The sequence below is a fragment of the Lonchura striata genome, chromosome 2 (assembly GCF_046129695.1).
Source record: "Lonchura striata isolate bLonStr1 chromosome 2, bLonStr1.mat, whole genome shotgun sequence".
Classification (NCBI taxonomy): Eukaryota; Metazoa; Chordata; class Aves; order Passeriformes; family Estrildidae; genus Lonchura; species Lonchura striata.
Window position 1 is genome coordinate 106305341 of NC_134604.1, and position 13491 is coordinate 106318831.

Consider the following 13491-nt stretch of genomic DNA (forward strand, 5'->3'; position numbering starts at 1 on the left):
GAAGCACAGAGGTTTGTGAGCGGGAAGGCGCTGAAGGATCTCCGGAGTGTGTGACCCGAACCGGCAGGGGCACAGCCCCGGAGCTGTGGGGAGCTGATGCCATGGAGAACACAGCCCTGGAAGGTGCCTGCACTCACACTGTGCACTTCCACCTCTCCACCCTTTCCCAGAGCAGTGCCTTGCCAAGAGGTGAGAGCAGCACAGGGACTCCCGTGGTGCTAGAGCAGGCAAAGCTGCCCTCGGTGACAACCTTCTGCCCAAAGTAAGGCAGAAGTGCTGAGGCCAGCCTCACACTCTGAACGTGCTACCTCCTGCTTCCACACCAGAAGCTGCACAGAAGATCCATCATCTAAAATGGGATTCCTGCTCCTTCACATTCATGGGAACAGGATTTGGACCCAGTTAAATATTCAGCAAATGCCTAATGATCAACAAAACAAAAACCCCAAAAGCCCTGAAACAAACTTGCTACAGCTACAAGTCCAAGTGGGAGACCAGAAACAATCAGGCTATGAAGGCCAAAAAAGGCTGTACTTTAAAAATGTTTCCCACTACATACAAGAACAAATGCAGGATGTGATGTTTGTTTAGTTTTATTAATTTATTTTTGCAGGAATCTGCAACTTGGAGTATGCACTTTCTGGAGGTACCATGCATGCATAGCCTCTGAATGCTTTTATACAATTTCATCTCTTAGTAATAAGTTCATTCACAGCATACACAAATCTAGAATGTAGACACCATATATACAGGATTAAACAAGATCGTGTCTTCTTCTTTAATGAAAAAATTTAACAGGGTTTCACACAGCAGGAAGTATGGATTAGATACACTGGTGCCACCATAAATAAATAAGTTTCAAGAATACAGTTTTTTAAAATTGGTTTCAAAGATACTGGAAATCCAGGATTATAATATTGCATTTACTCCATTGATTTCTGATTATTCCAAGAAAAATATTCGCATTTACGGACATATACAGCAATGAAAACCCCAACTGAAGAAATGTGGCAAAACTCAGTCATGTCTGGGTTCATGTAAGACTGACTTTTTGAAATGAAAACAAATGCAGCTGCACACAGAGACAGTACTGACTGTGAGATGTGATATCTGTGCATGCCTTCCTTGTGGGATTTGGAGTCACTGCAGTACAGGGCACAATTCTGTGGTACCAAATTGGCTGTTGAATTGTTTGTGTCCAACCATCCACTTCTCATCAGGATAGTCATGTTCACATTCTAGGGTACACCACTGGATTTTAAAAGAAGGACTATCGTCCTGATGACAAGTTTGTTTTTAACATATATAATATTCTCACATTCTTTTTAAAAACATTCTTTATTGTTTTTATTTTGTCCCCATTTAAACTCAAGTATTTGTATTTCAGTTTCAAGGGATTTTACAATCAATATTAAATGTAGAAGTATTTAGAAATTGAAAAAGTATTTAGAAATTGAAGTGAGAGATGTATAGCTGGGAGAGATAAAGTAACTGAGAGAAAAGCTGGGTTTAAAAAAAAAACTAAACATGATTCAGTAGCATATCATAATCAGAAAGTACTGAGACCAGCTCTTTTAAGAATTATTACACCTTTTCACCACACCTCCCATTTTTCAAGGGAAACACACACATACCACAGACACACAGATACACAATTCAATCTGATCTAAGACTACATTTTACAAAGTACTTCCTTTCCTTTTCCTTTCCCACCCCCTTCCTCTTCACCCAAACAAGACCAATAATTACATCAAATTAAAAGTAGATCCAAAGTTCAGGATTTCTTTTGGTTTACTATATTCTGAATAATTTTCCACAAGCCCCACTCTAAATAAGCTCTGAAAGAACTACAGTAGTATCCTATAATTAAAGGGAATTCATCTTAATAGCACAGTAAATATAAAATAAGCTTTATAAAATTTCAATGAACAGTGAGATCATTTTGAATAACTGAATGTCCAAGTCAGTTACAATCTAGTAGCATGGTTGAGGGAAAGCACAGTCATTAAGGAAAACAGAAAACACGAGTAGTGCATTAACTCAACACAACAGCATCAGCATCCCAACATCCTCTCACACACACACACAAGTTTTATACAATACAGTGCATTTTGTTGCCAGCTGACATTAGCGTTTTATGTGCATTCAATAAATAGTCCATAAACCAATCTTTTTGGTATAATCTACAATTCAGTTGGGGTTTGAATGGCATCACCTGCTTTCAGAAGCAAAATGGATCTTCCAATATTCGAAATACAATTACATTCTAACAAACTAGAAATATTCAAGCACCATGTCAAGTCTTTACTATTAACGTTTGAGTATGGGCATTTACAAGTAAAAGAATACAAAAGAAGGGTGTGGTGGTTTTCATTGCTTGTACAAGCAACAAATGAGAGTAACTGAAAAAACCTAGTAAAGTCATTGGTACAAAGGACTTATTTTTCAATTTAATGGTGCTCACTCACTCTTCCAATGACTATCTTGCTGTGGTGGCAGCCCTCCTCTTCCTCTGGTGAAGCTTGGACTAAGATTTGCAAGTCTCCATGTAAGGTTATTGCAGTTCAGGGCATTTTTGGACTGAATGCATATTTGCACCTCCTCCTTTGAAAGCAGCATCTATTCTGTCTGAAAATGGCACAGCTGTATTTTTGCATGACACCCCTACTCTCATTTGCTGTCTGTCACTTCAGTTGCTATCTTTTTTGTAATTCCAGCAAAAACAAATGCTTTTAGAACTTCACCAGAAGTACAAAGGAACAGAAATTTGAAATAATACAATGGCAAAGGCATCAGGATAGAAAAGCCATGAAGTTACTGGCATTGTTTGGAGTAATTTGTTATACAGCTGATAACAGCAATGCTTCTGCTCATCTGTTTTCTAGTTCTCAGTTTTGTCAAATTGTCCACTGACATGCACAAAATTAATACCTGGCTTTTAACTTCAGCTGACAGTAACTTTCCTACCCCCTTCCACATGTGATAAGCTCCCCTCACAGCAGTGTAAATCACTAGGAAGAAAGGAAAACTGTCTCTGATGCCTTTGACTTAGTTTTGCTCATTAGTGGTGCACATTGATTTCTGGAGATCCTTTAGCTTATTTTAAATTTTGAAGATTTAGTGCAAGAACATATTGAAAAATGCCAGATAAAATATTGGTTCCTCATCTAAGTTCAACAGTTTGGGTCTTACTGTTGTCTTTATAAACTGTGGGGAAAGAAGACACCAGATTGAGCAATGCAGTCAAGATGAGTTTTTCTCCACCCACCCCTTGCAAATGCTGCTTTATTTTAAATAAGGATTCAGACATATGATTGTTCTGCCACAGCTTAGCATGTTACCACACATCGAGTGAATTGTGGTAATTGACAATATGGATGTGGCTGCCATGAGCTAAGAACAGCTTAAAATGAAGTTGTTTTAAACTCTCATGGTAAGTTAATAGCAAATTTTGCTTTACCAAGTCAATTGCCATAATTCAGCTGAAGTGCTCAGCTGCATCTCTGAATTGTGATGAAGTTATACCATAAAAACTCAAATGCACTGTACCAGCCTCTGACCAGTACACAGAACACCCTACACAGCCACACAGTTGTGTCACAGGATCATTCAGCTCCCCAAACCCAAGTTTGATCTCAAAGTATCGAGTGCTTTATTCCAGCCGCCTGAAGTATTCAGATTGAACATCACCTTTAGAATACAGTGTATCATAGGCAGATAAGTACCAGTAGAATTTTCAATTGCAAGTCTTGTGTTCTTTAACCTATGACAAATATAATCCTGACCAAAATAGAAAGAATGCAGTGTGTAATTCTTCAGGATCTGGCATCTGCTATTTTGTACAGGCTGGTTTATTATAATGTGCAAATAAACCTTTACTGAAGAGCTGATTAATTATTTTTCAGCTAACTTTGATCTGGGGCACAAAGTACCTTCTGTGCTGTAAACACTATGAATTCTTCACAAATTAGAAGCTGAAAAGGCCTAAGGAACTGGGTACGAACTCTTCTCAAACACAACCATGGCTGAGCCCAAGTCTTCCAAATGGAATTTGGAGTAGCCTCTGTTTGACATATCTCACTGTGCTGCTGCACAGCACAGGCTCAGAAGGTTGTACAGAAAAGCATCCTTTGAGCTTGGAAACATGACGGCCCAATGAAAGCATGCAGCAGGATTTTCATCTGCAATGTGGTAGAATTCATTCTCGGTTTATTACCAGTGTTGACACAGCCAGGTGGGCACTGTACAAGCAAACAGGATTGTAAGAAATTTCTCTGATTACACTCTCTGTAACACTCACATGGTTCCTCACTGAATCACCTCAGGTCACTATTTCAAACAGCAATTTTTTGTAGACATAAGTTACCCTGAAAAAAAGCAGCAATTACAAATACCCTTCTCCTTGTTTTTTTTTTTTGATACATTGCAAAATTTATCATTGCATTTACCTGTCTTCTTTTTCAGTAGCTTACAATCTAGAAGTACAGGGAGCCTTTGTTTTCCAGCTTGCTGTGGCCAGGTTAAGTCAGCTCTGGCTCTTCAGTTTTTCTGGTTAAGTGTAACACTTCACACCATTACTAAGAGTCCTATACTTTTCTTTTAAAAAACAGTAGGTTTGGGTTTGTTGTTTTTAGAGCCACTAAGCAGTAACTATAACCACAGGAATAAACACCAGTAGTTACTTGCTTTCCTGCATACATTCTTCTCAAAATTAATCCTTTTACATTTTCAGGTTTCATTTTCTGCTTTGCTCACAACAATGGGAAGGAATTTAACCCTTAATTCATTTATTTTCTAGTGCAGCAGAAGCAGAAACTTCCTAACACATTACTCCCACCCCTCACAATATGAAGATTGTTGACTGGCAAAGGCCGGGCAGGTGGACTGAAAGGTTCCCCATGTTTCCTTCTCTTACAGCTGTTGGCTTGAGAGCCTGTCTTCAACCCAGTGCAGCCCCTTCCTGAATTTCAGGTGTATCGTGGCATTTCACACTGTTCACAGCGATTTAGTGCTGGGTGATTTAGAAAGGTGCAGCTACCACAATTCCATGGGGCCCCTTCAAAGTCTTCATCTCTTGGCTGAGTCCGTGGAGTCTGTTTGGAGCTGTTTTGATGCTCTAAAGAAAAATCAAAAGAAAACATTTTATTTCAGAAGGATTAATAGTCAAGGTCACCTAATTAAACAGACTATCTTAAAATGAACATGGGAATCTTTTCCTAAAGCACTAATAATTCAGTATGTGAAATCTGAATATTTGAAATATTTAACTTCTGTAAAGAGCCACTTACCTGTAACATCTTAAAACCAACAGAGAACTCATCCCTGTTAGATCACTGATACTGCTAAAGGTTTAATAGCTTAAAGCATACAAATTTCTTACTGGCACTGCAGCACCATCCTGTTAAGATTTACACACAGCAGTTTATTTCCAAATATTTAACAACAATAACCCTGCTTCACCTGAAAGGGAAAACTACTTCTAACTTAGCTGCTTCAAGCAGTCTTATGTAAGACGTATTATTTCTAGCATTAATTCAGGCTGAAAAAAAAATACAATCTAAAAATAAAATGACAGGCCTATTTCAAAAAAGACAATTGTTCCCCATGCCTTTGAAGCAGGGATATATGTACGTGAATCAGCATTAAAGTCAGTTTTCACTCATAAAGTCAATATGTATACAAATCACACAACAGGCCTTAACCCACAGAAACCCACAATTTTCCATGTCTCCTGACACCACCTCAACACCTCAGGTTATTTACTATAACCGTAATTATCTACTATAAGTAAGGAATACTCCCAGGATGTGGTAACACATTACCTTAGAAAATGTTGAATATTAAACTATTAAAATATTTATTAACATTTACACATACCTAGAAGGTACAGCTAAGATACCAACTGCTAAACATCTGTGAACTCACGTCTAACAAAAGCCAGTAATTTGTAACTGCACACAAAGTAATTCGCAGTTGCTGCCCCACCTGCTAAGAAATGCAACAGACCCTGACAACAGTACAGTGCAGATAGTACTTAAGTCTTCAGAGACAAACAAAGGAAATAAAAGTAACCTTTTTGCTTAGGTGCAGTCTCCAGGCCAGAAGCTGCACAGTCACATCAGCAGGGCTTGACCTCAACAAATTCCTGGTAAGCCAGGCTGTGTGGGCACTCACTGCGTTCCACCGACTGGCCAGATGGCAGCACAGAGCACACCCTTGTCTGCCCACACCCGTCTGTCTGCCCACGCTTTCAACAGCTCAATATTAAACAATATTTATTATTTAAGAAAGAAAAATTTGATGCCTCCGTGTAACAATCCAAGCTCTAAATACAGTACAGCAGCCAAAAAACTGTAATAAGCTGGCAGACAAAACCTGGAAGCCTATTGTACAAATTCTTATGAGGCACTATCTTCCTAACTGCCAAATAACTTACTTCACATGAGTTTTGCACATTATTTTGCTTTGAAATAATACTTCAAATATGGTAGTGCAATTAAGTGAATGTCTTCAAGCACCACAAAGTTAACAATTCCTCAATCAACTGCATGATGACTGCAATTTAAGGTGACTCCAGCCAGGCACACCATGGCTCCCCTGATGCTACTGCTTTTCTGGACACCACCACCTAATGCAGGGAACTCCACCCAGTATTATCTTTTCTTTGAGCCACAAGCAGCAGTTCTAGGCCTTCTGTTTCTTTCAAATTTCCACACAGTAATAATTTTATTACACTGAGGGGTAAAACACTTGCTTCAAAAGAGCGGGAAAATTTCCTAATATAAATTCAAAATTCACCTACAGAAACCTTTGTGGAGTGTTATCAGTGACCAGAACTCATTTACAAACTTTGGAGTGTCAAGGAGACTGTAGGATTACTGATTCAGAGGAGCAGCTTCCTTCCACTAACAAGTGCAGTACATGCTAGTTACAGCAAGAGGAGACACAATATTATAAATCTTATGCCACATAACATTTTCAGGGAAAAGAATAGCTGTTTTTTCCATATCAGAGCATAGGATTCCACACTGATATTTCAGCTCTTTTTTCTAGAAGGGAATAGCTATTTATAATCAAGGTGGTATTAACAGAACATTCATTCACAACAATCTGCCTGAGGAAAACAAGTTGTAGGCAGGATTACTGCACTTATAGAAAAATTTTCTGGTTTGAATTACAGACAGAAAAGTTAAACAAGTAGAGCTGCTTCCTGTCACCACAGGGATTGCTTAAAAAAGAAAAAAAACTCAATGCAAATTTGGTGACGATGCCTGTTTGTTGACCTACCTTTTTTATATGGCTTTGGTGGCACAACAGGACCAGGCTCTATGTTATCATAGAAGTTACATGTGGCTTTCGGATCAAAGTTTCCTGTTGGAAAAGAAAAAGAAAGTGGAACTTGAAGATTATTTAAATGCCTATGCCAGTGACATGAATATCCAAAGGCTTCTTATTTTATAAATCTTCTTATTATAACATTCTATCTTAGCTTTTTCACAAGTTTTGTCACATATTTTTAGTTTTCTGTCAATCATAGTAATTTTTAGCAGGGTAATCCCATACTGAAAAATCAACTCCAGCTCAACATTTTGTTTTGCTGTGAAAACATGTGAATGTATGTCTTCCTACAGGATACTTCCTTGATAAGAAAGGACTGTTCATATCCTAGTCTGTTTGATTCTATTTAAGACAAGTTTCTGTTGCAAAAAAGACTTCTAAAAACCCTAATAAATTTCTGTTTGCCAGTCTTTTGGCTGCAACTTATCATTCAGCTCTATAATACTTGGCCATAGCCTTTGTCAGCAAGAAGTTAAAATTTTAAGTAAACCATCTCCACAAAGGAGGTCTTTTTTTTTTTTAAATGCTCTTGACAAAATCATTTTATGTCACCACTTTCTTGATAATGGAATTTAATTTGGCCAACAGAAGAATTATCAAGTCAAGTTTATTAAGTTGCAACTGATGAAATACCCACCTTTCAGAGGGAAGTTATCACTGTTAATATAAATTGAACTCTAAATAGTCACATTTAAGTACATGCCATACTAGAACCATAGGATCATTTAGGTTGGAAAAGACCACAAAGATCATTGAGTCCAACTGCTATCCCAGCACTGCCAAGTCAATCACTAACCCTTGTCCTCAGGTGCTGCACCTATAGCTTTTTAAATACCTCCAGGGATGGCAACTCTACCACTTTCCTAAGCAACCTGTTCCAATGCTTGACAACTCTTGCCCTGAAGACATCTTCCCTAATATCCAATCTAAACCTGCTCTGGTGCAACTTGAGGCTGTTTCCTCTCATCTGTCACTTGTTACCTGGGAGGAGAGACTCCACTCGCCACAGCCTCCTTTCACATTATTGTAAAGGGCAGTAACATCCCCCTGAGCCTCTTTTTCTCCAGGCTGCCTCAGCCTTTTCTCCTATGACTGACTCCCCAGACCCTTCCCCAGCTCCGTTCCCCTTCTCTGGACTCACTCCAGCCCCTCAATGCCTTTCCTGTAGTGAGGCCCAAAACTGGACACAGGATTTGAGGTGTGGCCTCACCAGTGTTGAGCACAGGGGGACAATCCCTGCCCTGGTCCTGCACCCACACCATTGCTGATCCAGGCCAGGTGCCATTGGCCTCCCTGGACACGCCTGGCTCATGTCCAGCTGCTGTTACCCAAACCCCCAGCTCCTTTTCCCCCAGGCACCTTTCCAGGCAATCTTCCCCCAGCCTGTAGCTCTGCCTGGGGTTATGATGCTTGTTGAACCTCATAAAATTTGCCTCACTCCATTGATCCAACCTGTCCAGAGCCCTCTGCAGAGTCTTCCTAACCTCCAGCAGACTAATGTTTGTGACCATATCCAAATGATGTTTTTTAAAAAGTATCAATTCAATACCTCTAGATTGAAGGAGATCAACTTCTTTCAGTGTACAGTCAACATTTATCTGGAGTTGTCGGTTGAGGCTTCTCAATCTGGTCATTTCCTCAGGCTAGAAAGAAACATTCCAAAATAGTAATTGTGGGAAAGTCAGCATCTTATTTGAAATAGAAATAACATTGCTATGTCTTTGTTAACAGCTTTACTAAAAATTGAGTATAGAGAAGGCACTGAAAGAAGTCCAACTGTCTGGCCTACTACCCCTAACTCATTTGCCCTCAAAAAACATTCTTCTATTGGCATGTGAGGAGGAAAACAGACAAGTTACTTAATATTAAAATTCATTAGAGTAAGATGACACAGCTGAGCTCAAGTTTATAAAACCACACATTACTAAATTCTGTATAAATGGATGACTTACTACCCAGGTTTGCATCAAGATAATCAAAAACAGAATACAAACTGCAGCCCACATTAACTATTACTTGCTTATAACTGAATGAGGTCAAAAGTTTATTCATTTGCATAAACCCAAGGAACTCCAAGAAGCCAAACCTTTTAGCCCAGTATACTTAAATCATTCAGTGATGAAAGATTGCAATTATTCTTAACAGCATAATCAGTTATTTAAGTCCATATATTTGCATATCATTAAGAAACCCTAAGTTACTGGAATGCAAAGCTTTCTTAATGCCAGCATCATCAATCACTAACACTTTTAATCCTAGGATACATTTCAGCATCAGTCACAAAATCACAGAATATTCAAAGTCACAAGGAACTCTGGAGGTCATCTAGGACTTTGCGTCCTAGAAGTTTACCAAATTAGCTTGGCTTCCCTTTGGAAAAATCTATGTGACTACTGCTGACCACTTTCTTGTCCTTCATGTGCCTGGAAATGGTCAGCAGCATTAGCTGCTCAATCACTTTCCCAATGATCAAAGTGAGCTCCAGCCAGTAGCTCCCTGGGTCTCCCCTTCTTGCAGACATCAGTGATATTTGCTCTCCTCTAGCCTTTGGGAACTTTCCCAAACACCATTAATCAACCAAAGATTACCTGCAGTGGCCTTGCAATGACACCTGCCAGTTCCCTCAGCACTCATAGGTGCATCTCATCCAGGATTATGACCTTGTGTACAACTGCTTTGCCTAAGCATTCCCTGACCTGATTCTCTTCCTTTAAAGTTGTACTTTCTTTGCTTCACACTTTTCCCAGGGTGAAGCCTGGGAACCTGGGATTCCTGATGGACTGTAAAGACTGAACCAAGAAGTCCACTCAGTATCTCAAGCCTTTTCCATGTCCTACATAACCATGACCCCCAACTTGCTGAGTCCACATTTTCACTGATCTTCCTTTTGTCACCTGAAGCCTTTCTTTTGAAATCCTGTGCCAGATTCACCTCCAGTTAGTCTCTGGCTTTCCTACCCTCATCCTGGCACACTCAGCACCTCTGTACTTCTCTCAGCTACATCATTGCCAAATGCTACCCTGAAACAGGTGAGACATAGAACAGCCATAGTAGGAAAGCAGCCAACAGCCCTTCTGTGCCTTCCAGCCTACACCTGTGTGCATTGTTTGTGTCAATACAGCCAGTAAGTCTGAGCTGATTTTCTTAACAACTACACATAGTGGAAGCTATTTTTCAGCCAGATGAATTCCCTTATCAGAGCCACACACATGTTTGGGCTAGAGTCATTTGCAGGTGGAAGTCACACAGATAAGAAGAATCAACAAGGAAAATAGATTTCCAACTATTTCAGGCAACACTGCCACTGAGAAGTTATTTGGCACATCCTGCACATACCAAAAGAGAAATACTGTCTATGAGAAGCAACTACTCAAACAATAAAATAGCTTTTTAGAAACAAAAGTTAAACCTTCCTGCATGAACACCAACCTCTATATGGCTAAGTCTTATTGAAAAGACTTGGACATATTTTTATTGGCTGTTGAGAGACCAAGTATATTCAGCTCTGTGGTCCACAAAAGCACATGCATACAACTTTCTGAAATTTTGCTGGGAACACCAAGAAAACTACAGACATATCCATTTCATCAACTACACAAATTAGCTTATGACAAGTCAAGTACTTAAAATAAAGTGTTCCCAGAGACTGAAGACTTTTTTGGAACAGCACTTTATTTTCATCAAAAAAGTGTATTTTTAATTAAAATACTAACAAATTGCTTACTGTGGGAATTGCAGTTGTACAGCTGACTCTCCGAAGCCGTCTCTGCATCAGATCATGCTCCATGCCGTTGACTTCAGTCTTCAGGCGCTCAAGCTCTTCTTTCTCAAGCTTCAGTTCCTTTGCTAACCTCTCCATCCTTGCTCGTTGATGTAACAGCAAGGCTGATGTTTTACATAGAAGAAACAGTTACTAGCACATAAAAACCTGAACACTGAATTCTTAACTTATGTGTAAGGTTCATGAGTGACCCTTTTGGAAAAAGAAAGGTGATCGCAGACATGCAGCCAAATATCAGTGTGAAGATGCTTCCATGCCAAATGAACTACAATTTACAACAAAGGTCTTCCAGAATAAAAACACATTTTATACAGTAACTTGAAGTTGTTATTACCATTTTGGTCAAAGCTTCTTTTTTTGCATTTGGTCTTTCTTGTCTCAAAAATACAAAGGCACCTGTACAAGGAGACAGCTTCTCAGGATGAAACAGCAACCTAGTTATACTAATACTCTACTGACAAAAAAAAATACCAGAGGTAAGATCAGAAGGTAACACACACTTCATACCTGCTGCTCAATTGCAGCTGACACATCAGCCCTGAGACATTAGCCAAATGTCAGTCCCAAACTGTTTTTTTTTTTCACTACTATTACAAACTGTGGTGTAACTTTTAAGTAGTCTTAGCTTTTCAGGGAATATTGCAATCCTCAATACTGTAAGTCCCTAGGGTTCAAAGGTAAAACTATAGAGCTTCAACAAAATAAACTAGACTATCCAGAAAATAAAAAGTTGAGTCAGCTCAGGTGCTTCAGATCTTCGTTTTATGACAGATTGATTTCTCCAACCTCTCTCTGCTGTTAAGTCACTCACTTATTTTCATCATGGTACTGAAATTTATGACTCTCAGTCACAAACTGATGTTGGGGTCCCAGAGAACCAAAGAAAAGAATTTTGACTAGCTAGAAGATAATATTAAATTTCCTAAAGAAGAGCATTTCTCAGTATTTCATCATGATGCAAAGCTGGCAAAGTCAGTGTGATGCTTAATCCTTTCTGATCAGGCTGGTTTTACCTGACTGAAGTCTGCTAGGACAGAGAAAAATAAGACATTTGATGTGGGTATTCAGACAAACATGCTGCTCATATAACAATGTTCCAGCAAACTGTTCAAAGTAAGGACGCTGTACAACCTGCAAAATGCTACTTCATGAAAAGTTCCAACCAGAACGTGCCCTTTTCTTCACCTCATCCAACAAAGGCAAAGGAAAAGCACATAATATCCAAGAATATTAACATATGAGCTAAAAAGAATTAGAAAAATAAGTAACAACATAACAACTTACTGCAAAAGAAGAACACCTCAACCTGTTAGAAGCAGATTCAGCATTCCACACAAAAATGTAGCACTGTAATTTGGATTTTGTATGGATTCACCAATTCATGGCCAAGGAATAAACACCAAAGAGCCTAGCCAAGAATAACACCAGGTGTTTTTACACTACAGGCACCAGAATTATTGAACAGAACTATTCTCTACTTTTTCAAGTAGCGTAAGTCATGCAAGCAGAATTAAGAAAAAAAGTACAGATATCAGACTGAATGATTTTCCACTATTGTTATTAAACCCTGTCTCTGTGTGATTCCTTCAACTTAACATGGTGTGACTACATAAAGAGCTTCACATTATACTCTAGTACAACTCATCAAATATGACTCATATTACAAAGAAGTAAAGTACAGACACCAGAATGAATTTCTGGTTACACTCTTTACAATGGCTCACATTCCAGTGAAAATGAAACAAACTTGTTCCCTAAATTAAGCTGTTAAATATACTCTTTTCTAGGACTCCTTTGTAATAGTAAAGAATAAAATGTTTATTCTTCTATAATTTATTTCTATCAAGAGTTCAGAGTGCAGCAATAAAAAAAAGCTCTGGTAGGTATTGCCACAAATGCAAACACCCCAAAAAGCATATACTAATTAGTTTTATTTGGTTTGCTTTTCAGAGACACAAATCTAGTGGAAAGCACAAAGGCAAAAACAGGTTTCACATTTCAGAACATGTTTTTCACAACTATGTGAAGCTACTGGTATTTTTCTCACATAAATGACAACCTCTGCTGAAGCTGTAATAGTGACACTACCAAACAAAAGACAAGGCCTCAGTGCTTTGACATACTGGCATTCATTTTTACAGAAGAATTGGGTCTACAGAATTTCTAAGTGGGTCTAGGAGGTACAGAACAGCTTTGTTGATGAGTTAGAAGAGCTCAAAACGCAGTAAGTGAAAGAAGAAATCAAGAACTACAGAGCAGCACTATAAGCTCTCACTTCAGCTCTCTGAAGTAAAACAAAGGCTAGAAGGAACAACAGAGGAACAGACTCTTCTTTCGAAACACAAATCCAGAAAATACCTGTTGCAGGTTAT

General features: G+C 38.8%; 1 protein-coding gene across 2 annotated transcripts in view; it reads right to left on the reverse strand.

The window, feature by feature from the left end:
- Positions 1-577: 577 nt before the first annotated feature.
- Positions 578-13491, reverse strand: part of TAB3 (TGF-beta activated kinase 1 (MAP3K7) binding protein 3) — a 43839-nt gene continuing 30925 nt past the window's right edge. For both annotated transcript variants that reach the window (XM_021552970.3, XM_021552971.3), the window contains 4 exons: positions 11063-11223; positions 8888-8981; positions 7288-7371; positions 578-5116 (listed from right to left, as the gene is read on the reverse strand). In XM_021552970.3, coding sequence (XP_021408645.1) covers positions 4968-5116; positions 7288-7371; positions 8888-8981; positions 11063-11223 — 488 coding nt within the window. In that variant the 3' untranslated portion in view covers positions 578-4967. The remainder of the gene's footprint in view (positions 5117-7287; positions 7372-8887; positions 8982-11062; positions 11224-13491) is intronic.